We start from the raw sequence: 25309 nt of genomic DNA, 5'->3' as shown, positions 1-25309 counted from the left end.
GTTCATCCACATGACCAATGAACAGGGTTCATCCACATGACCAATGAACAGGTTCATCCACATGATGAACAGGGTTCATCCACATGACCAATGAACAGGTTCATCCACATGACCAATGAACAGGTTCATACACATGTCGACCAATGGGTGTCCAGGACTTTAAACCAAATTTCCATGACCAAACTTTTTGTGAAATCTCGTTGTACACATGAACAAGTGAGAACATTTAGTATTTAAACTAACAATGAGAATTCCAAAGCATATAGTAAATAACCTTAAATGACTCAAATGAATGAGACAATAGTTTGATTAAAAGAATAAAGATTTATGGCGAGAAATGTGCGATTATGAACGAGCGTATGCCGGCTTATATTTTGAGCGTCCTTCTTTTAAAAGCCTAATTATTATTTAAAACTCGGCGTGAATGCACATGAATATAACAAATGACTTTTCCAAAACTTTAAGGATTTTTTTACATCAAACTACACATTTAATATAGTCAAAGTCGAGAGACGGACCTTTTGTTACAAACGGACGCCATGTTCCTTTACAGAAAACAGGATGTCACATTTTAGGACGACGCAAAATAAAAATAGGGACGGGTGCAAATGACATTTGCAAATACCAGCAGGTACTGTACCACACAATGCCATGTTTCTCCTCTCGGTCCATGAAGCTTGATGACATAAACCCCCGATGACACCGGAGAGCTCTTTACTGTAAACAGCCGGGGAACACATTTCAAAAATAAACTTTTGGTAATTATATACAAAACCCAACATGTACAGACGACAAGGTGATGCAACACGTGAACTGAAAGAACCTCATGCGAAGTGTGCTCTTCTGAATTAGGGCTTAAGACACAGCAGCTATCTTAGCAATTAACATTTTTTATGCAAAATCATTTAACTTTTGGATGTATGCATATTTTTGAAGCTTAAACCGTCCGAATTATTGACTTTTTTTATATTGAGACTTTATGTTTCGATCGATTTCTTTGCCACAGTTGCTCTATAAAATATTCCTGTACGACTTTAATTGTTTCCATTACGTTTTTCACGTCACATCTTTTGCCAAAGCAAAAACAAAGGAAAAACAATCTGAATGTGAAAATGTTCACAACACTCAAACCAAGCTAATGGCCATCATGCATTTAACGGTCAGATAAATAACATAAAAAAAGATTAAATTAATGACCAATTAGACCAGAAGAGGTATAGAACCATACAAATAATATATAAAACACATTATGAGCCTAGCGGTGCCTTTCTGCAGCCCGTGAACCACTTCCTGTGACCGGACCCATCGGCCTATCGATGGCCAGGAAGACGATCAAACGGACTCACAGAAAAGGTCAAAGCAGTATCCGTTAGGCCCACGAGGACAAAGGGGACACACTGATCCACCCTTTACTGGATTATTACGCTCAATGTGCAGAATGAGCAAAGTCTAACATTTAGGGTTCCTCAGTCAACCAATCTATTGGCTACGGACAGAACCGCTGTGTTAACACCAAGAACAGGGGGAAACGGTCATTTCTCTCTTCTCTTTCTTTTTTTTTACAACGAAAACATGACACGGAAAAGTAGGAAAGCAGTGAGTTAGTGTCCAAAGAATCCTGGAAAAGACGCTCTCCGTTCGCTTCGTCTGGACTCTTTTGGGGAAGCAAAATGGTGCAAGCTAAAACGAGGTTTGAAGAGAATGGTTTCAAACAGTTTTAACGTGACCCCAATTTATCAAGAGAGATATAATTATATATATATATCTACATAATTATATATATATAATATATATATATAATATTAAGAAAAAAATGAATAAAAAAAGATATATATAAAAATTATATATATATATCATTTTTCTTCTTCTTTTTTTCTTGATAATTCTAAAAAAAGTTACTCGGGGGGGATATGTATAGATACTTTGCTTTGTTTGACGACAGCGAGCAAATATATTGTTATAATCTGGACCTGCACTCTTCTAACTTTGGCTGCAACTAATGAATAATCTGACAATTATTTTTCTTGATCTTCACGTCTGCAAAAATGTCAGAATATCGTGAGAAACATAACAATCATAATTTCCTACAGTCAAAAAGGTGAGGTCATAGTTTAAAAATCCACCATTTACATATATATTAAATGGAAGATGTTTAGCGTATGACAATAGATTCACTTTATTTCGATGGACTAATCAACTAACTGTTTTAACTCTAGTTCTGGCCCAAGAAAACAATAACAATTTTCCAAGGTTATACATTTGGGAATGCGGTGATCGATCAGCCAGTTTTCAGTTACTTACACACATCCGCTAATTGTATTTTAAAATGCTAACAACATCCTTTGCATTTCATCCTCTAGAGCCAAAAAAAATAAACAAAAGCTGCCAGAGAAATGTAGAATATTTACCTCTGAGGTGTAGTGGAGTAAAAAGGTACAATATTGACGTGTGTGTGTTATGCTCAGCCCAACAAACATAGCAGAGCAAAACCGTGACAATAAAGTTGTTGGTGATTATATACGGATTAAAACATAATTATGAACCATTATATTCAATATCTGCCAACAACACCTAAAAGTTACACCGTCCCTTTAAAACATTTGGTTGTATCTAGAGTCGATATTGGATGTAGATGTTATAACTGAGGGGTTGAGGTTGTACACATACAGTGCAACTGCAAAACAAAGAGGTCGATGAAAAATCTGGGTTTGAAATGAATGTCTGTTGATTTGTTATTTATTTGTTATTTTACTTTTCACATTAATGCCTTTTACCTTTCTTTATTTATTTATTTTACTTTGTACTCCATGCTTATCATTTGGTGGTATGTAGTTTGATTGTTTGGTCCTTCCCTCCCTCCTCATTGGGTCCCACTCTTGGAGAGTATAAACATGTGGGAGGGGATGGGTGGGAATGTTTGGCGGGTGTGTATGTGGATGGATTTGGATGTGTGCTGATTTTATTTTGTTGTAGATATCTATTTTTTTTCCTCTTCGATGTCAAGGAATAATCCGTTTGTGGAAAATGCAAAATAAAAAAAAAAATTACAAAAATAAAAAATAAATAGTTTTTTCAAAAAGTATCAACTACAAATACCCAGAGGGGCAAGAAGAAAGAAACACTTGTACTCTTGAGCCAGAAGAGGAAGTGAAGCCCGCGAGGAGGAAGTGATGATCGTTGTGTTTAGTCTGACTGCAGACGGGCCGGTGGCGTAAACACAGAGACTCTCTCATCCTCACTGGGAACAACAAACGCCTTTTCCTTCTCTCCACCAAAAGTACACAAAAAGCACAACGTAAATCTACGTTGCATCTTACACACACACAACTTAACTTCCACACAAGTCAATACCAAGATTGTTGCTCAACAAATAAACAAACCCTTTCCTGAACCGCTGCAGCCAAACCACCTCCTCGTCTCTCGAGAGGCTCCACGTCTTTGGTTTATTCTATAGCATTCTGAAGTGGGCCGATACCCATTGGTTAGAGTCACCGCCTTCCCCACAGAGACAATAGCAGTCTTTGTGAGTAATACATGGCTACTCTGTCTCTGTGTGTGTGTGTGTCTGTGTCCTTTGCTTTAACCAGGAATTTCTTTCAACGTGCAATGTGTTAAAAATGGCTCCAACCACCAGCTCATGGTTAATATGGCTTCCTCTTCTCTCCGGTGTGTGTGTGTGTGTGAGAAACAACCATCTCACTGAGGAACCGAGCAACGAGAAGAGGATGCAACACTTGGAACGCGACAGAGAACTATTACCTCATGTTCTCGAAACCAGTTCCGAGAAGAGAAAACCATTGAGGGATAAATGTAAAGAAACTAAAGAGGAAGCAACTTACTTGCAGTTTTAGAGGCCCTTTAAAAAAATAAAAATAAACCATTAACGCACTCAGGTGACTTCTTTACCAACTTTAGAGACTAATAATCTCGTTATGCCGGGTTTACGCTCGACGTGCCGCCGACGTCCGGCTCGCGATCTTCAGCAATAGTTTCGGCGTCTGGTTTATTTTTCTTACGTTGCCGGGGAAAGATCGAGCAAAAAGACTTGTACGAATAACACAAAAGGATGTAAATGTCTCTGATAAATGATTAAAATATGCATCCCACACTTTCGTCTCCACTCATTTCTCTTCCTGCTGTTCTGCGCTTCGATTACCCCGATGATAATACATCGATATCGCCGATATTAATACAAAATAGTCTGGTGTAACTGCGGTTTATTACCGTCGCATTGAAAATGCGGAAGGTTACGTTTTGATCGCCGCGTATTTATTTGTATGCGTGCGTGTTGGCGTGTTATTCGCATAACTAAAAAAGTATTAAACCGAATCGCATGAAATTTGGTGGGGTGATTGGTTATTATCCGGGGACCATTTGATTAGATTTTGGGATCGATCGGGTCAAAGGTCAAAGTCATGAAAAGGTCAAAATCTTCTTTTTACCAGTGCGGTCAATTTTTATCCAATTGGCATGCAACTAATGCCAAAATGTTCATAACTCAATGCCCAATCTTGTGATATGCGAAGGTATGCGCACAGCTTCCCTCTCCCTCGACTGCTCCCCGCCCAGAGGCAGTTCTGGAGACGCAAACCCTTCCTGGGACCAGATTTGATATTGACCAACATTCACAGAAAAGCTCACGAGGGACATCTCGCCAATTCATGACACGTCGTGCATCGTAATGCCCGTTATGTCACGTCGGACGTCATTCGCCCCAAAGCAGGGAACCAAAGGGCCTCTGCAGTGATGCGAGCAGGTAAGAGCAAAAGTTATGCGTGTGCTTATGAGAAGCTTCATTTCATCTTCAAAAGAACGGCTTTTCTCATCATTTAGTCATTTAACCCTCCTGTGACCTTCAAATGTACCAACGTCTTTTACCCTCGGGGTCACTTTGACCCCAGCAATTAAAACCTCCAGAAAATTATTAGAATTAATATTGTTTCCTAAGTTTAAGTGTGAGGTACTTTATGTTTGTTGAGTAGCTAAATAGCCCTTTAAATAAATAATGAAGTTGCTATTTCTTATATGTTTTACACAGTGAAAAACAGCCTGGGGTCAAATTGACCCTGAAGAACTCAGATGAGTACAAGTTGTGTTCAGGACATTTAAAACATATCAACATGTGAATTTTAGGTTTTTTCAGTTGTCCCTAATAAATTAGGAAAAGTCATGGAATATGAAGCAAAAAAAATTAGGTCAATCATTTTTTTAGAGACGTTAAACATTGAATAAGGTAACAGGAGGGTTACAACAAGGTAGACAAGTCATATCTCATTAATTACATATCCACAAGTCCTCCAACACATACAGAACAGGACTGCTTATTTAATGTGTGTGTGTGTGTGTGTGTGCCTTCAGATGGGCAAACACAGATAACTCCATGTAGAGCGGGGCGGAAAGAGATAAAGATGTTGACGCTGTGGGGATTTCATAAAAAAGAAGCATCGCAGCAAGACGTGCGACATGAAGAGAAGACGATGGAGGAGAGATGGTCGAGATAGCGAGGCACACAAACTAAAAAAAAAGCAGATTGAGCTCCAGTGTGACCACGGAGACGCTCGCGTGATCAAACCCACAACATCTCGCTGCTCTGGTTTTCGATTCATCCTAAAAAACGACAACCATCCTGCAAGTTGGAGAGGGTTTAAAATCCAATATTCAAACTGAATGAATGAGTTTGAGGTGTGACGTCATCGTGAAACGGCAACAATTGCAAAGTCAAGCCACGTTCACAATATTCACCTCCAGAATCGTATCCACTGTATGGAGAACTTAAAATGACTTAAGTGTGAATAAATAAATTCGTGAATAAATATAGGAATAAATGAATGCTTAAATAAATAAATAAAGGAATAAATAAATGTATAAATAAATAAATACAAGAATAAATGTATCAATAAATAAATAAACACAGGAATAAATAAATAAATGCTTAAATAAATGTATAAATAAATACAAGAATAAATGTATAAATAAATAAATAAATACAGGAATGAATAAATATAAGTTATAACTCAACAGGACATCATTAAATAAATGCTTAAATAAATGTATATATAAATAAATACAAGAATAAATGTATAAATAAATAAATAAATACAGGAATGAATAAATATAAGTTATAACTCAACAGGACATCATGAAATAAATGTATTTATTTATTTATACTTAAGTCATTTTAAGTCCTCCATACCACTGTATTAAAATAGGGTTCACACACACGTTGACCAATGGATGTCCAAGACTTTAAGCCAAATTTCCATGACCAAACATTTTGTGAAATCTCAGTGTATACATGAAAAAGTGAGAACATTTGGTCTTTTCCAGGCCTGGAAATAACCATTTTAAAACTCCATCATGTTTCCAGGTTTTCCCTGAGCGTATGAACCATGACTAACGCAGCTGCCGCGTTTAGAGCGACCGTATTCACCTGGGTTGCGAGTTCTCCTCGTACATGCGCTCCTTGCCCTCCTTAAACAAGCCGATGGTCTGCTTAGTCTTCTTGGTGAGGTTCTCCATGAACACCCGGAAGTACTCGTTGTCGCCCAGCATCTCCATTTTGCCCTCGTAGCGAGACAGGATGGTGCGCAGGTGCTGGTAGGTGTCTGGCAGCAGGTCCAGGATGTACGGAGGGCTGTTCTTCAGGGCCAACTTGGGGTTTTGGCACAGCCGCACCACCTGCACAGGAAAAACAGGGGGAGGAGGCGAGAGGGTTAAGACGAGATAAAGTTAGGAGACATGAAGATGGTGCAGGATGTGAGGCAGATGAGAGAAAAACGAGACGGGAGATGTGTTAGAAAGAAGGTGGCAAGAGAGGTGAAAGCAGTGTCGGAAACACACCAGGGCCCAAGAAATATAATGTTGCCCCGGATAACACCAAGAGGGGCCAAAAATGCCCCATAATCTAGATTATTGAACAGCGTTTTGTTTGTGTTCTTTGTTGTGTCCGTCCCATCTGTATTGCCACTACTAGGTATAGGTACACACACACACAAATATTCAATAATTATTATTTTGAATTATAAAAAAAGTTAGTTGTTAAAAAAAATATTATAATAATAAATAACCAAAAAGAAATAAGAATAAAATGTTATATTATTGTTTTATTTATGTTTTCCGTTTGTTTTTTGTTCCAAATAAATCTCAGAAAACACTTTGAATCTGTAGACTACAGCCTCTTATTATTGCCTAATAGTCTTATTATTGCCATTTTTATGACAATTGCTCATATCCTGTAAGCCTAAATAAATCTATTTATTATTTTTGAACAACGGTTAAATATTATTTCACAAGTTTCAAAAAGTGCCCCCCCATTTCTTTTTAACTGCCCCTTGATTTCAGTCAGTGGGGCAAAAACTGCCCCCTAAATAAAATTTACATTTCCTACCCCGAGTGAAAGTGACAAGGAAAGAAAATATGAATCGTCTAAAGGCACCCGTGAGTTTTCTCTTCCTCGATAAGACATAATTTATATCGTACCTCGTTATATCGACAGTCTTTTGTGTATTAGCGCACTTATCTTTAGTGCACAATATTACCCGTGAGCCCAAATAGAATAAATGCAGAGTGAGAAAGGCCTTTTAAAAGCCCCGTCAGTCAAGCTGGGAGCATTGCACATTATATGATGGAATAAATCATGGATTTAATCCCTTATGGCATCCTGAGTTATTTCACCGCTGTCACACACTACTTCCTCTTGCATCGAGACAAACAAAAAAAAGATGACTGGAAAAGGAGAAGAAAGCATATCTGCATTCATACATATGGACAATGTTTCATTTTTAAGTGATTTATCTGCATTTCTTTTTCATTAACCGACTATTTCCTTTTGTAAGCACGCGCCGCGATGTCTCGTGTTAATTACAGGGTTCTTACACATGTTGACCAATGGATTTCCATGACCTTTAACCAAATTTCCATGACCAAACTGAAATCTCGGTATAAATATGAACAATTTAGAGCATTTTGCGTCTTGAGAGCGGACGCCGGCTTATATTTTGAGCGTCTTTCTTTAAAAAACATATTCATTATTTTTAAACTCCGCGTTAATGAAAATGTGATTATAACACATTTCCATGACTTTTCCAAAACTTTTATGATTTATGTTTTTTCCATGACTTTTCCAGGCCTGGAAATGACCATTTTAAAATTCCATGACTTTTCCAGGTTTTCCAATGACCGTACGAACCCTGTAATTATCACGTCACGACAGTCCGATTCTCCATTTCTTCAGAGAATTCAGAGAAGTTTTTGACATTTAACACTTCCTCATTTCAAATCTGCACACAACCCCCGACACACCCACCTCTGCCTCAGAAGAACAAATCACCTTCAGCCGACATGTCAGCACGATGTCCTTGCATGTGAGCAGCTGAAGCCCCGACTGATACAGACCACATGGGTGAGCATCATTTATAGTGAAAACACTTTTCAATCACCCCCACACCCCATATTCAGGGTTCTTACACATTTTGACCAATGGACTTTTCCATGACTTTTAACCAAATTTCCATGACCAAACTGAAATCTCGGTATAAACATGAAAAATGTTAAGCACTGGCAAAAGTGGTGCAACTATGTCACAGATAAATGGCCTGACTATCTCTTTACTCTATAGAAAATGATTTCTCCCTGCTTTATTTATTTATGGTTTTGTTACTATGGTATTGTTTTTGCTTCTTTATTTGCATCTGTTTATTTTTGTGTGTTTTTAATTGTCTTTATACATAGAATCTGAAACATTTAAATATGTGTATGTGAGATTCTGAACACTAATAAAATATAAATTAAAAACATGAAAAATTTAGAAAATTTGGCGTATACGCCGGCTTATATTTTGAGCGTCTTTCTTAAAAAAAAATAGTAATGATTTCAAACTGTGTGAATTAAAATGTGATTATAACACATTTCCACGACCTTTCCAAAACTTTTATGATTTAAGTTTTTTCCAGGACTTTTCCAGGCCTGGAAATGACCATTTTAAAATTCCATGACTTTTCCAGGTTTTCCATGAGCGTACGAACCCTGCATATAAAGCCAGTTTTTTGGGACACAAAGTCAAACATCAATCATTGACCCAACAGATCAGATGCTATTCTGCACTGGCTGAGCAGAGAGATTAACCGTGTTATGGGAACATGGAAATTCAGAATGTGGTGGTCAGTCCACACGCTCGCTCAGCAGACTGCATGACGAATGTTACAGACTCAGTAATATTCAAACTTCCATCACTCATCTCACGTCACTGAGTCACTGGGTCACTGGGTTGACCATTACAAGAGACGCTGGCGGACATTCAGCTCTGCATCGGTGAGATCAGATGGGCCGGTGTGCTGAAGTCTAACTTATTTGCATCATCACGGCACTTCCATTGAACTATTCAGGGTTCTTATGTCCCGACAACAACAACAACAGGACGTGGATCATTCTTTATACCAGGCCAAATTATTGTCTACTGATAAATGGCAGCATCACGTCGGCTTCAGTTTCCTCGCCTCTTCTTCTTGGAAGCCATCATTATGGGGGGAAAAAGAAGACTTTGGACATGTTATTATCAATCAGAAAATCAACGCAGGCCTGGAACCACACATGTGTCCAGTTATCGTTAATAACAGTAAGCTAACTTACTACTTCATGCATAACATATTTACAATGTAAATTTTTTTGCCAAAACGCATGTATTCCTTTGGGGTTGAATAGTTGTAGACTTTCTGCATTTACATTTTTTTAACATAAAATTTTTTTTATCAATCGTCTCAATTTTGTCTGAACCAAGCACGGATTAAGATCTAATTATTAGTAATTATTATCATCCCTTCAACACCATTAGGTCCCCGACGTTTAAAAAAAGGCCATCTCTTGAATCCTCAGTCAAAATGACCCACGTTTCAAATACTCAAACCTGAGGGAAACATAATCAGGAATATTTGATTCCAGTTGTGGACGCGTCATGACATCATCACCGTATCAAATGACTCAAATCACACTTGACCAGGAGGATCTTTTTTTAAGCAGGACCGATTACACAGAAGGCTAAACGTTATAAAATGTGTGGGTTTTCCTGGCGTCTGAACATCAAAAGTCACAATTCTATTGATAATGAGTGTAAAAACTCTTCCAGATTTACCGTTGAAAATAAAAATAATTCACTATCAAGCATCACCGGGGTGAATAAGTCAAAGTTGGATTGGGTGGGAATGTGTAAATGTCTGATAAATAATAAAATATGCATCCCATGCGTTTATCTTCACTTAATTCTCTCCCCGCTGTTCAGCGTTTCAATTACCCCGGTTACCCGCCTCGCCGCATCACACAATTTCAAAATCCATCCCCTATATTAATACAAAATAGTCTGGAGCAACTGCGGTGTATTATGAGGTTTTTAAATGAGGTACTACAAGACGCAACAAGAGCTAATGGATGTTTTAAGGACTAGGAAATGCAACCACCACAATACCTTTAATATCAGCCGTGTGGATTATTCATATATTACATTTTACAGTCGACTGACGGTACAAAACTAGGTGATTTCATCCATTTAAAATGTTTTAATTGGCAAATTGAGATGTAATTGTAGGTGAAAGAAAAGCCAAAACAGAGTGTACCTATAAGGATGATGCGTACACATTCTTTTGTCCACTGTATTTTGGGTATCTGGGTAATTTCCGTTAACCCTCCTCTGGGCCTTCAAGCGATGGAGGTCTTTCCCGGTTACGTCTGGGATCAGATAAGACCGTTGCCACGGCTACACCCCCCCATCATCATCTACCACACACAGACTTGTACCCATAACTCAGACAAACGGGCGTACAAGGCCACGACCGAGCGCTCGGCGCGCGTCAACGTCAGTCAAGGCTACCGTCTGAAAATAAAACGTTGACCGCCTTCGAGCTCAACTGCATTCCACTCACCAGTTTCTCTCTTCGCCGAGGGATATCGTGTCAGATTTCTGTCTCAAGTCTATCTTGGCTGGATCTGCAGGTAAATATTTTGTCGTTCAAGTCGTGTAAAGATGAACCGGTTTGAAGGAATGCGGGCCGCGGAGGATTTTCTTCTTCTTTTTTCCTCAGCTTTAGCTCATAAACAGACAATTTAGTGTTTTCTTTCTTCAGCTTTTTAAGTAAATGTTGCCAATGTAAATATTATTCCCTCAATATTGACCCCCCAAACAAATGGTTGTCACTTAGACACAAAAACAGGGTTGAAAATAACCAAATTCACCCCTTAAACTGTATTTAAAGATTTTTTAATTTAAGACTAAACTTGACGCAGGTCGCTGCACTAATAACACACCTTTGATCAGGGGACTACAAATAATAATTATTATTATTATTGTATTAAGAATTAAAAACACAAGGATGCAATAATTACCTTCGCATTGAAAATGCGGAAGGTTATGTTTTGAAAGCTGTGTATTTATTTATTTGTATGCATGTTACTCGCATAACTAAAAAAGTATTAAACCGAATCGCATGAGATTTGGTGGGATGATTGGTTATTATCCGGGGACCATTTGATTAGATTTTGGGATCGATCGGGTCAAAGGTCAAGGTTAAGGTCATGAAAAGGTCATAATTTTCTTTTTAACATAGCGCGGTCAATTTCTATCTAATTGGCATGCAACTAATGCCAACATGTTCATAATTCAATGCCCAATCTTGTGATATGCGAAGGTATGCGCTCTACCGAGTGCCCGTTCTAGTTGAGGAGTGTTATGCCGAACACTTTAAGAACAGGGTTGACGTGTGTGGGCGACTCTATAGGGAAAATTAAAACCTCACTCTTTCAAATTTAAACTGAGTCCTGGGCGGGAGGGTTTTTAAAGAGCAAGTGCATAGTTATTCTGTTATGTTGTGCTACATTATATATAATCTGCCCTGTGGTTTTTCCTTTAGACCAAGCCGGACAATATTTCTGTTGCCATTTTAAACAATCTCGTGTCATAAAATACGTCTGCTCTAAAGCCTTTTAGAGCAGAAGTAAAAAGTTACGCTACTCTTTTTTTCAGCTCGCTGGTGTTCCTCTCAAATCTTTTAATGGATGAGATGTTATATGGACGGTAAATTATTGCCAGACTGTAAAAGCTAACTTGAAGATGGGGGGAGGTTTCAGTGCGTGGTCGGCTAGCCAGTCAGCTCGTCTGGATTAAAAAGACACAAAAACTAAAAAAACTCTAGAAACGTGTTGATCGTTCACAGAGAACAAAACCACGACAGACTGGAGTAGCAGCATTACTTCAGTCGTCTCATGTGCGTTAGGCACGGTACATTCTCTACAGTTCGGCAGGCCAATCTACCACAGGGGGAGGAAAATAAACCGGAATGTGGTTTCTTAATAATAGCTTTGTAAAAAAAAAAAAAGGACTCAGTCTCTTAACATCAGAGCCTCTAACCTAAGGCCTCGAAAGAGGAAGAGGAGACACAGAAGACTGTATTGTCTTCCTATTCACTCTCAAAATTGCTGTGTTAATCTCACAGGAAACTGGGGGTCAAACTGCTTTTCTTCTTCTTCTTAGAAGTGAAGCTGTGAAATGAGCCCCCCCTGTGAAAGAATAAGTGGCCTCGTTAAGTGAGCACGTTGTCTTTTCTTTTCTTTTTAAATGCTTTGTTAGTTTCCAAAGGGCTGACGGACAGTTGACTGCAGACATTTCAGCAACAGTGTACAAGAGAACTGTTGCGTCGCTCGCAGCCCCCCAATGTTACGATATGAAGTCAATTAAAGCCCTATAGTATTATATGTATTATTAGTATTTATATATATAGTATTTACGATACACTAGAGCACTTAACCTCTGTTTAAAAACGGCTAACTAGCTAGTAGCACCATGGGTATGACAACTAGCTAGTTAACGTCACCAGCGCGAGCCACAGCGCGAGCGAACAGATGTGCGAAAGTAACCGTCGGGCTCGCGCTAACGGTCGGTTGCTTTAACGTCTTCCATGGCACGCGCACGGTCCACCAACAAGCCGATATAAGCCGGGACAGTTCGCCCACGTTAGCGACGCACGTCTTCTTACCACGACTGACTAGTTAGCTCAACGTTAGCAGCGGCAGACGCGCGCGGCAGGCGAACGTTAGCTAGCGTATGTTAGCCGCGGTCGGCTAGCAGCACCGGAGGCGCCACACACGTTAATTAACGCGAAGTCGCATCAACTCACGCACCTTGTCCATTAGTTTCCAGCATTTCTCCACCGTCTTTTTGTCCACGGCCCCGGGCTGGTGGTGGGAGTGGAGGTGGTGATGGTGCGGTTGAAAGGCATCCTTCATCATTCCGATAAGCCCCCCACCTTTCTTCAGGTTCCCTGCCATGTTCGGTGTCGGCTAGGGTCTGCCAGAGCGACCGACAGGCGCGGCCAGGGTCAGGGGGGACCGAACCGGGGCGCCTAGTTAGCTGGACCGGGGGCGATTAAGATCCAGCACCCCTCCTCCACCTCCTCCTCCTCCTCCCCCCTACCACCAACCCCGACGAGGACGTACAGCTCCTGTGTGGTGAATCCGAGCCGGGGTCCGACGGCGGGGGGTAAGAGGGAGGGAGGGGTGACTATCTGATAAACGGTCCCATCAGTTGGTAAACGTCCCGATTTGGGGCTCACGCGTTCGGTCACTCACACCCTGCCGAGCCGCTCCGCAGCTAGCCTCTCTCTCTCGCTCTCTCTCTCTGCAGGGACCCACGCAGGCTAATTAGCCGAGCACCAGGGCTGTCTCTGCTCCGCTCGCCCTCGAGCAGGAGGACAATGGCACCGTTTCTTTTGCCCGGAGAGCCTCGTGGACTGGAGTGTGTCCCCGCTCCTTTTTGTTTTTTGTGTGTGTGGACAACCTCCGATGTCGTTCCCCTTCTCCCCCTCTGTCTTCGTGTTGTGTCTGCAGCGGCTCTCTCTCTCTCTTCGCCCGTGCCGTCTGTGTCTTGACAGGAAGTTCAGCGGCGGGGTGACAGCGGCAGCCCTCCTGTGCGGGCTGACGACGGAGAGCTCTCACCCGCGACCGAGGGGAGGAAGTTGCGCTTTAAACGCACACGCGCCACAACCGGGTTGAATAAATAATTGTGAGAATTTAATTACAAAAATGTCCCAGTGTTTCTTCTTCTTTCTGTTTCCTCCAGTGACGTGTATGCGCGGCCCTTTCCTTTCCTGTACGTCCCCTTCCGCTCGTTGTGCTCTCTCTCTCTCTCTCTCTCTCTCTCTCTCTCTCTCTCTCTCTCTCTCTCTCTCTCTCTCTCTCTCTCTGTGTGTGTGACTCACTCACACAACTCAGAATCCACGCCTTCCCCGTGCGCGTCCACGAGCCATGAATGTAGCCGGGTGCGCGCGCTTCTGCTCGCACACAGCATTCATAAAACGGGATGCTGAATGCAGCCCTGTATCCCGGTCGCCCCTGACAACGAAAGGACGCGTCGACACGTTTTTTGTTTTTTTTACGAGGATGTAAAGATCCAATTACACAGCCCAAGTCAAGTTGTGATTGGCTGGAATTAAAGTCAATCATCTATCAATCGAGTTGGGACAGTTAGTGCCATGGCAACCAGTGCCCAGCAACAAAGACTCATCCCTGTGTGTATGCTGGGCAGCCTCAAGCAAACATGCCTCCGAAGAAAAAAACTAAGAAGACGACAAAGAAGAACCCAGAAAGAAGTATAACTTTGCGTGTGAAATGGTTACCACGACTCTCTGTGAGCAAACATGTTGCTTTTATTTTTTTTAACAACATGCACAATGTTGTTGCAGGTGAAAATGACTTGGAAGCAAAGTATAGGCGCAGTGTTCTGGACGTAGCCATCCTCCAGGATCACATTGGTGAGCTGATTTATGTTATCAACAAAACATAGTGTATTAAAAAAACCACTTATAGATATCTTTGTTTTTTATATGTATTATATATTACATTCAGATGAAAACTGATGGTGACTTATCGTGCGATAGCAATTACATCCTAATTCCATACTTTAAATGTCTTTTTTTTCAATTCATGAAATCATCATTTAGACTTTTTGATGTCAGAAAATAATAATAAAATGATCTTTATAATTCCTGAGAACCCATAACAAAAATGTAATATATAAAATGATATACGACAGATCAAATTCTCGTATTTGCAAACCAGCTTCTTCTGTTTTGTGTCATACATTAGATACATAATAATAGTTTTAATAATATATTAATTCTCTGTTGATTAACTATATTCTAGTTATGCACTTTCTGTCAGTGGGCTGTGAAACTTTACTTTACTTTATATCTTTCTACATTTCAAAGGAGGAAAAAACATTTTGAACTAAATTCATCTGATGGTGAAATTATTACCTCTCAAATAAAATTGGTGGTAAGTGCAGTAACTAAATGCACTTTGCTTCAATATGATTGTGAGGTACTCTACTTTATTATTTTATTATATTATATATTATTTAAATTTTTTACCTTTCTACTCTCGACTTCAAAACTAAATATTGTACTTTTTTAAATATAAAACATCCTGTATGATCAGACAATAAATGCATTGTAATATTTCACACTATCATCAAATAGTTAAAGAAAATAGCTCAATTACATCAGTAATTTTGTGATATAAATCAAAAAATGAAGTCCAGTCAAAGCGGCCGTGTTTCTTCATCAACGCTGAAAATACTAATATTCTTTAAATGTAATAATATTTTGAATGCTGGACTTTAAATCGAGGGAAGTGAAGTGATCTAACACCACCTGCACCACCCAACGCTATACGTGAAGCGGAACATGGATACTGGAGCATGTTTCACTCATAAGGCTCATGTTCACCCATCGGAAGAAATACCGGCAACAGAACTGTATTTGGAGTCTTATTAGGAGTTATAATACGGGAAGATGAAATCAAGCCTTCTGATTGGTTGAGAGTGAGTCACGAGGTGTACTTTATTGTGCCATAATGTCCTGTTTACATTTATCTGAGCGCACTCACCTGGTAGATTGTGTAGGCACAAATATCCACTTGGTTGTTGTGTACATTCATGCATGTGTGTATGTGTGTGTGTGTGTGTGTGTGTTTATTTGATTGATTGCCACAGCCTTCCAGCGTGAGTCTGTAAAAAAGGTCCAGTCTGATAGAATCGAGCTGAGGAGATGCCTGAGACACACGGAGCAGAAGCTGCAGCACGACACACAGGACCACAGGGACGTCCACTCTGGTGAGTGGGGGGGGGGGGGGTGCGACGACCAATCAACAATCAGCCTTTTCTTTTAATAACCTGAGATAAAGCGTTCCCTGTGGGAGAGAGGACGAGGGGGCGTGTCTGCCAAGGTCAAAGTAATTCTTGAGGAACAAAAGTCTAATTAGCAGGGTGCCTGTGAGCTGATTGGAGCCTGAAACAGCCAATCGGCGTGCAGCAGCCAATCGGCGTGCAGCGGCTGAATCTGACACCTTTTCAAATGTCATTCTAGACGTCAGTCGCCGGTACAACGCCATGCAGACGGAGATGACCAGTAAAGTTCAGAGGATGGAGAAAGAGGTCAGCCAGCTGTCGGAACAACTCGGTATGAAAAAAAATCACAGGTGTCAAACACGAGGCCTGCGGGCCGAATCCGGCCCGTCGCGGCTTTTTATGAGGCCCCTGACGGCTTGAAAGACACATGATCACCTTTTTATTCAATAAATTGAAGAAAAATATCCTGTGCTTTTATTTTGAAGGTTTCAAATTAAATGGATTTATGTTATACTATTAGAGACATGTTCTTATGTACAATGTTCTACACTCAATTAAACAATAATGAAAAGAGAGTTATTTAACAACATGTTGGGGAGTAGTTTATAGAGTTTATTTGTTCTAGTTACGACCCTTTGAGGGCGGCCGTGATGCCGATGTGGCCCACGGTGAAAATGAGTTTGACACCCCTGATATAAATGACTAAAAACATAAGTGTTCCGCTTAGTGATGGTAAATGGCGTGCGTGTGTGTGTGTGTGTGTGTGTCTGCATAGTGATGTGTCAGCAGGAACTGAGTAAAGAGACGAGAGAGCGTGAGCAGGTGGAGAGGGAGAAAGACTCCGTCATCGCCGACCTCCAACACCAGCTGGAACACATGGAGACGGACTACGAGAAGATCCTCCACGTGAGTTCAGACACACTTCAAAGAATAATAGAGAACAATATAAACTGTTCACTTAAGTTATGTTATGTCACGTTAAGGCCTCTTTGATGTCACGTTAAGGCCTCTTTGTTGTCACGTTAAGGCCTCTTTGATGTCACGTTAAGGCCTCTTTGATGTCACGTTAAGGCCTCTTTGATGTCACGTTAAGGCCTCTGTTATGTCTCGTTAAGGCCTCTTTGTTGTCTCGTTAAGGCCTCTTTGATGTCACGTTAAGGCCTCTGTTATGTCTCGTTAAGGCCTCTTTGATGTCACGTTATGGCCTCTGTTATGTCTTGTTAAGGCCTCAGTTATGTCACGTTAAGGCCTCTTTGATGTCACGTTAAGGCCTCTGTTATGTCTCGTTAAGGCCTCTTTGTTGTCACGTTAAGGCCTCTGTTATGTCTCGTTAAGGCCTCTTTGATGTCACGTTAAGGCCTCTTTGATGTCACGTTATGGCCTCTGTTATGTCTCGTTAAGGCCTCTTTGTTGTCACGTTAAGGCCTCTGTTATGTCTCGTTAAGGCCTCTTTGATGTCACGTTAAGGCCTCTTTGATGTCACGTTAAGGCCTCTGTTATGTCTCGTTAAGGCCTCTTTGATGTCACGTTAAGGCCTCTGTTATGTCTCGTTAAGGCCTCTTTGATGTCACGTTAAGGCCTCTGTTATGTCACGTTAAGGCCTCAGTTATGTCACGTTAAGGCCTCTTTGATGTCACGTTAAGGCCTCTGTTATGTCTCGTTAAGGCCTCTTTGTTGTCACGTTAAGGCCTCAGTTATGTCACGTTAAGGCCTCTTTGATGTCACGTTAAGGCCTCTGTTAAGTCTCGTTAAGGCCTCTGTTATGTCTCGTTAAGGCCTCAGCGATGTCTCGTTAAGGCCTCTGTTATGTCTCGTTAAGGCCTCTGTTAAGTCTCGTTAAGGCCTCTGTTATGTCTCGTTAAGGCCTCAGCGATGTCTCGTTAAGGCCTCTGTTATGTCTCGTTAAGGCCTCTGTTATGTCACGTTAAGGCCTCTGTTATGTCACGTTAAGGCCTCAGTTATGTCTCGTTAAGGCCTCAGTTATGTCTCGTTAAAGGCCTCTTAATTGAGGAATTCCAGGAATTTCTCAATTAACTCAAAATAATAATTTTTGTATCACTTAATTGAGCCATAATTTACGTTTCTGTAGGAACAGCTTACAGGTGGCGGATGCACATTTTCAACATGGAGACCTTGAAAGGTATAATAAAGTGGAGCCTGGAGCCCTGTCATAGTGCACAGAACTATGATTCTAATATGCAATTATCATTATTCCTCTCCTCCCCTCTATGACACATAATCTAATCATGCTCCTCGTCTGCATCGGCTCCACTCCTACAGCTCATCAGTGTCAGAGGAGGAATAGCAGGTCGGACAACAATAATTTTACTCGTTTTTTTCTGCAGGAGAACCTGGACAGTCTGAGTTCCCAGCTGTCTGCGGCTCAACGGGGATGGGAGGACGAGAGCTCAGCCGCTCACCAAAAGTACGAGGCGCTGCTCTCTGAATTCGGCCTGAATGCTCGAAACATCTGAAGATTAAGGAAAGCAGCTTTTGTTTTAATGTTGGATCCATATCTCAGTTCCCTCTGATCTGATGTTGCATCCGTTTGGTTTAATTCAAAGTGATGTCGTCAAGTTGTAACTCGCAGTTTTAGTATGCCTGTAGCACACGGGTGGGTGTTTAAAACAAATTATATTCGACCATGAGAGTATCACATAAACTGAGTTATCGGCGTCGTGTTCACCAGCTCATGTGGTGCGTCTGTAATGTTGTGTAATTCCCACTAGATGTAGCAAATGACTATTTACAGTTGGGGAGGATGGTGGTCAGATATGTAGATAAACACAGATGGGTATTTAAAATGATTAAATACATCTGCAATGCTGCTTATGAGACGACCTCCGTCTGTCTCATGGAAGGTGGAGGTCTGGATCGTGATCCAGGTCTACAACGAACTATTCACACACTCTGTCATATTCATTGGATGTTTATGTGACTCTGTAACGCTTCATTCTGGTCACATGACATCAATTGTTCCGTCCATCCTGGAGAGGGATCCTCCTCTGTTGCTCTCCTGAAGGGTTTCTACTTTTTTACCCCGTGAAAGGTTTATTTTCTTTTTTTGGGGGAGTTTTTCCTGATCCGATGTGAGGTCAAAGGTCAGGGATGTCGTATGTGTACAGATTGTAAAACCTGCTGAGGCAAATTTGTAATTTGTGATATTGGGCTATACAAAATAACTGAATTGAATTGACGAATATGCTACAACAGGGAGGTGTGTTAACAAAGACAATGCTGTGTTTTATGCTGACTCAGTCGACCAAAGGTCAAATCTGATAACATGAAAGAGAAGGGGAAGCTGGCCACATAAACCACAGAGATGCAAGAGACTATATATATATATATATATATACACTGTATATATATATACAGTATATATATACAGGACTGTCTCAGAAAATTAGAATATTGTGATAAAGTTCTTTATTTTCTGTAATGCAATTAAAAAAACAAAAATGTCATGCATTCTGGATTCATTACAAATCAACTGAAATATTGCAAGCCTTTTATTCTTTTAATATTGCTGATTATGGCTTACAGCTTAAGAAAACTCTAAAATCCTATCTCATAAAATTTTAATATTTCCTCAGACCAAGTAAAAAAAAAGATTTATAACAGCTGAGTGTTTGTCAAGGCTCAGGAAACCCTTGCAGGTGTTTCGAGTTAATTAGACAATTCAAGTGATTTGTTTAATACCCTACTAGTATACTTTTTCATGATATTCTAATATTTAGAGATAGGATATTTGAGTTTTCTTAAGCTGTAAGCCATAATCAGCAATATTAAAAGAATAAAAGGCTTGCAATATTTCAGTTGATTTGTAATGAATCCAGAATGCATGACATTTTTGTTTTTTTAATTGCATTGCAGAAAATAAAGAACTTCATCACAATATTCTAATTTTCTGAGACAGTCCTGTATATATATACAGTATATAATATATTTTTTTAAATACATATATATATGTATATAAATATATATAAATACAGATATGTATATAAATATATATATGTATATATATATAAATGTATATAAATATATATACAAATATGTATATATATATATGTATATAAATATATATATAAATACATATATGTATATAAATATATATATGTATATAAATATATATATGTATATAAATATACATATATATATATATAGTTCCAGTTCAGTCCGCTGTTGATGGAGACACTCAGGAACCTGTCCTCCTCCATCATGTCCACATCCTCTCCCAGGTCGTGGAGCCGTCTTCTTCCTCCTGAAGTCCACTTCCATCTCTCTGGTCTCGACCACGTTCAGAAGCAGGTGATTTGTACCTCCACTACTGCCCTGTACTCCACTTCCTGTCCATCTTAATACACCCGACCACTGCAGAGTCATCAGAGAACGTCTGCAGATGGCCTGACCCCGAGTTGTACTGGAGGTCAGTGGCGTGCAGGGTGAACAGGAAGGGATCCAGAACAGTTCCCTGTGGGACTCCAACACGGTGGACAAGCCTGCGAGGTAGTCAGGGATCCAGGAGACGGCGGACGCGTTGAACCCCACGCGACCCAAGTGATTGATTTTTCACAATAAAAGCTGGCCGCTTTTCCTTTTCATGATGAATAACCTGACAATGAGAGCCGTCTATAAAGCTTCTGGGTAAATACAAGAAGACGACCTCCAGCTGATGAAACAAGATGCCCACACTGTGATCTGAAGTGCATGAGCGGCGGCATCACACACACACACACACACACACACACACACACACACACACACAGGTAATGAATGCTTCCCCATCTGTGGGGCCATCGATCAAGGAATGAATGAATCGTGAGGGAACGAAACAGAAAATAAATGAAGCTCCATTTTTTTTATTTCTCTGAAAGACAAACAATGCCAAGAGGTTTTTGGTCAATATGTTAAAAAACAAAAAATGTCAGTGAACAAAAGGCTGTAAAACAGACAGCGTCTCACCTTGGAGATCATCCTCTCGCACCGAAAACCTTCTATTTTGTTCTTTTGAGCGAACAAACAGCAACGAGACCTTTTCTAATTAATCCCCAGAAGATCAATGAGAAAGCTTTCACGTCAACAACTTCTCTCACCGGCGACCGGCGATCCGCCGCGTCTTCGATTTTGGTATCCAGCGCTCATAGTGGCTTTATTTATCTGATGTTTACATATTTGTCACTAACCTTGGGAAATCTGGCAGGAGAAAGAAACAGTTTGAGGAAAGGATGCCGTAGAAACGCGATGAATAGATTTAAACAACCGCAGTAAGAAAGACGCTTTGTGTCTCTCAATAGAGCCGGAGAACACAACGATTATTAAAATGAATGCATTTTATGAGCAGAATGGGGGCAAGATAGTGACAGCGGAGCAAGGTTTATGGATATTCAGTTTGAGGAGGATTTTGAGAGACTAAAATATTCTTAAAATGTATGAATTATTTTTTCTTCTTCTTGGAGTGAGCACCATGTGATGTTTGTTGTTGTTTGTGTGTACCTGAACAAAAAGTGAGTAAAAAAAAAGAAAAAGCATGAATTTTATGAGCAAAATGGATAAAAAAACATTTATTTAAATGCAACTTGCTGATGGGATCTGAGCCGTTAGCGTGACTCGGAACATTATAACTCCTTAAATACTTGCAGGATTGCAATCAACTCCAAGTTGTAATTGGGCGACCGTGGGTCAGTGGTCGGGGGACCGGTGGTTCGACCCCCGCCCTTGTCGATGTGCCCTTGAGCAAAGACACTTAAACCCCGAAATTGCTCCCGGTCTCCGTGGCTACGGCGCGCGATTGTAAGTCGCTTCGGATAAAAGAGCGCGGGCTAAATGAACCCTGATGGAATGTCATATTGCTGTGCGCTGGAGGAGTGAAGAGGATGTTCACACACACACACACACACACACACACACAGACACACACAGACACACACCCTCTGCAGGCACTCAATGCTCATCACGAGCTCCATCAATCAAACAGCAGGCAGGTGCAGTGGGGAGAGATTCACCGAATTCATGGACCTTGAACGCACCTCGAGTCAGAAGGAGAAGCGTGAGAAGTAAACGTGACACACATGGTGGCGGTGAGTTTATGTGTGTGTGTGTGTGTGTCACTCATGTAAGAGGTGTGTGTGTGCTTTGGATATGCATGTAGGGTGGTGACGCACTAACAATAAAAAACCACGTCATCTCTCGAGCTGCAGGAGAAAGATTGTGAGAGTGAGAGAGAGAGAGAGAGAGAGAGAGATGTCCTTAAATGATTGAGTTGTTATATTTGTTAGCCTGGGTTAGCCTTCACACACACACACACACACACACACACACATTCTCAGCCGCTCAAATGAATTTACGAGCGTGCCGACGTTGATGGGAAATAAACGAGAGGCGGACGCACGAGCTCCTCACGGTTCACTCAACAATATTCATGTTTATACTCAGCTAGACGTCGTGTGCGACCTCTTAACGGTTCCCCGCGGGCTCATCATGCAATAAGTGCACCGTCTTGAATATTTCTCCGGTTTCAATAATAAAACTGGAATTAAAATTCTTGAATATTTCTACTGTTTGAATAATAAAACTGGAATTAAAATTCTTGAATATTTCTACTGTTTAAATAATAAAACTGGATTTAAAATTCTAGAATATTTCTACTGTTTGAATAATAAAACTAGAAAAAAAGTCTTGAATATTTTTACTGTTTGAATAATAAAACTATTAAAAAAAGAAAAATTCTTGAATATTTCTACTGTTTGAATAATAAAACTGGAATTCAAATTCTTGAATATTTCTACTGTTTAAATAATAAAACTGGATTTAAAATTCTTGAATATTTCTCCGGTTTGAATAATAAAACTGGAATTTAAATTCTTGAATATTTCTACTGTTTAAATAATAAAACTGGAATTCAAATTCTTGAATATTTCTACTGTTTGAATAATAAAACTAGAAAAAAAGTCTTGAATATTTTTACTGTTTGAATAATAAAACTGGAATTAAAATTCTTGAATATTTCTACTGTTTAAATAATAAAACTGGATTTAAAATTCTAGAATATTTCTACTGTTTGAATAATAAAACTAGAAAAAAAGTCTTGAATATTTTTACTGTTTGAACAATAAAACTATTAAAAAAAGAAAAATTCTTGAATATTTCTACTGTTTGAATAATAAAACTGGAATTCAAATTCTTGAATATTTCTACTGTTTAAATAATAAAACTGGAATTCAAATTCTTGAATATTTCTCCGGTTTGAATTATAAAACTGGAATTCAAATTCTTGAATATTTCTACTGTTTAAATAATAAAACTAGAAAAAATTCTTGAATTTTTCTCCTGTTTGAATAATAAAACTAGATAAAAAAGAAAAATTCTTGAATATTTCTACTCATTGAATGATAAAACTAGAAAAAAATTATACATTTTTTATATTTCTGTTTGAATAATAAAACTAGAAAAAAAATCTTGAATATTTTTACTGTTTGAATAATAAAACAAGAAAAAGAAAAAAAGAAATCTTGAATTTTTCTCCTGTTTGAATAATAAAACGATAACAAAAGGCTTGAATATTTCTCATGTTTGAATAATACAACACGTCATCAGAGTAAAGAGACGGAAAAAAACAGAATCCTGCAGGATAAAGTTGTTTTCTTTTTTTTGGGAAATGTATTCATAATGTAATAAAATGTTTTCAAACATAAGAAAATATAAGTATACATAAAATATAGCAGCCGAAACCTTTCCCCGTCTCCCTCGGGGGTCTCCCAGCAGCAAAAGGTCACTCAATGTTTCAAGGGGATTTGTTTTTAATTCTCTCTCTCTCTCTCTAGGCCTTCTGGGTAATTGGCAATCTCGTTCCAACTACGCTTGATTTAGCGCCCCGTGTAAATCTTTTTTGGGTGTTTTAGGAAGTTACCAGCGAGAGGCTTTTCTCGCTCTCGTGGGTTTCTAGTGACATTCAGCAAATGGAAAGAAACCTGGAAATGAAATTATTCTCTTTTTTTATTTTCCCGGCAATTTGCTTTCGACTAGTTATTATACGAAGAAATATAGGAAGTTATCACTGGACTGTATGTGGAGATTGTTTTTCGCTCACAATCTATGTCTAAATGTGTTTATATGTGTGTCATAATCAACAATTTGGATTATTACTCGTGAACCCTGTGAGTCATAATTCACACTCCATCTGTGGGACATTAATAGTTCATTACTTGAGGATTATGATTTGCGATATTGACGATGACGCAACGCCAAATAATTCACTCGCTCCTGAAAAAGCAGAACAATCACGATTATTAATAATATCATTCATGAAACCGCATATTTGAGGCAGTTTGGTGTGAACTCATCTCTGTGCTTATGAAATGGTTTAAACAAGTAACTCTGATTAAACTACCAAATATGTGCCCAAGAAAGTCATGATTATTATAATGATTCTGCATACACATAAACTCATTAAACATCTTAAATGTATTGTAAACATGATGATGAATTACTTTGCAAAGAATCTAATCCAAGAAAGGAAATTCTACCTAAATATTGAAGTATTTTCTTGATTAATTATCAAATTATCTACCATTAGAGAAATTGGCCATTTTTATTTCATATCTAATTAGGACTTTGGAGTTTTATCCAAATGTGAAGTTTATGCTGAATCAGATTTCGTCATAATGTCTTTTTAAAATAATGTTGTCATTATTCTGCATACACACAACACATTAAACATCTCAAATGCATTGTAAAAATTATGATAAACTACTTTGCAAAGAAGTCGATTTTTAAAATCTTATCTAAGAAAGGAAATTCTGCCCCAATATTTAAGTAATTTCTACATTAATTACCACATTATCTTCCATTTTTCTTTCATATCTTATGAGGATTTGGGAGTTTTATGTCAAGATTTCAGATGTTGTCATAGTGATAATGTCTTTTTTCTTATTACTCTTTTCTTTGATGGAGAGTTAGGAAAAAAAAGGTGATCATCCAACTTCATCTCGGTCCAGTGGGAAAACACAACAACAGACTGTGAAAAAGAAAAGAAAAAGTAACCTAAGTCTCATGTTGCTGGTGTATGTTGTTGTTGTTGTTGTTGTGTCACTTCGGAAAAGGAATGGTGGTTAACAACTCTTCCTTTCATCAATACAAACATATTTT

The 25309-nt window shown here is 39.3% G+C and overlaps 2 protein-coding genes across 3 annotated transcripts in view; one reads left to right on the top strand and one right to left on the bottom strand.

Moving 5' to 3' along the window:
• cbl (Cbl proto-oncogene, E3 ubiquitin protein ligase) overlaps nt 1-14104 on the bottom strand; it is a 37195-nt gene extending 23091 nt beyond the window's left edge. Inside the window, exons 1-2 of the mRNA XM_056441570.1 lie at nt 13162-14104; nt 6431-6678 (exon numbers count right to left, since the gene is read on the bottom strand). Of these exons, the coding sequence (XP_056297545.1) occupies nt 6431-6678; nt 13162-13308 (395 nt within the window). The 5' untranslated portion in view covers nt 13309-14104. The remainder of the gene's footprint in view (nt 1-6430; nt 6679-13161) is intronic.
• Nucleotides 14105-14257: 153 nt separating this feature from the next.
• Nucleotides 14258-19381, top strand: ccdc153 (coiled-coil domain containing 153). 2 transcript variants are annotated; one of them, XM_056441598.1, is made up of 7 exons: nt 14258-14627; nt 14721-14789; nt 16031-16150; nt 16404-16496; nt 16941-17071; nt 18255-18305; nt 18511-18582. In XM_056441598.1, the coding sequence occupies exons 1-6, from the start codon at nt 14576-14578 to the stop codon at nt 18300-18302; spliced, it is 513 nt and encodes a 170-aa protein (XP_056297573.1). In that variant the 5' UTR covers nt 14258-14575; the 3' UTR covers nt 18303-18305; nt 18511-18582. The 2 variants fall into 2 exon arrangements, with proteins under 2 accessions (XP_056297573.1, XP_056297572.1); XM_056441597.1 differs by lacking the exon at nt 18255-18305 and having other exon boundaries at nt 18511-19381.
• Nucleotides 19382-25309: the final 5928 nt, after the last annotated feature.

This window comes from Pseudoliparis swirei, chromosome 20 (genome assembly GCF_029220125.1).
Source record: "Pseudoliparis swirei isolate HS2019 ecotype Mariana Trench chromosome 20, NWPU_hadal_v1, whole genome shotgun sequence".
Taxonomy (NCBI): Eukaryota; Metazoa; Chordata; class Actinopteri; order Perciformes; family Liparidae; genus Pseudoliparis; species Pseudoliparis swirei.
The sequence above is the reverse complement of the archived record's forward strand: the minus strand, read 5'-3'. Positions and strand labels throughout refer to the sequence as shown.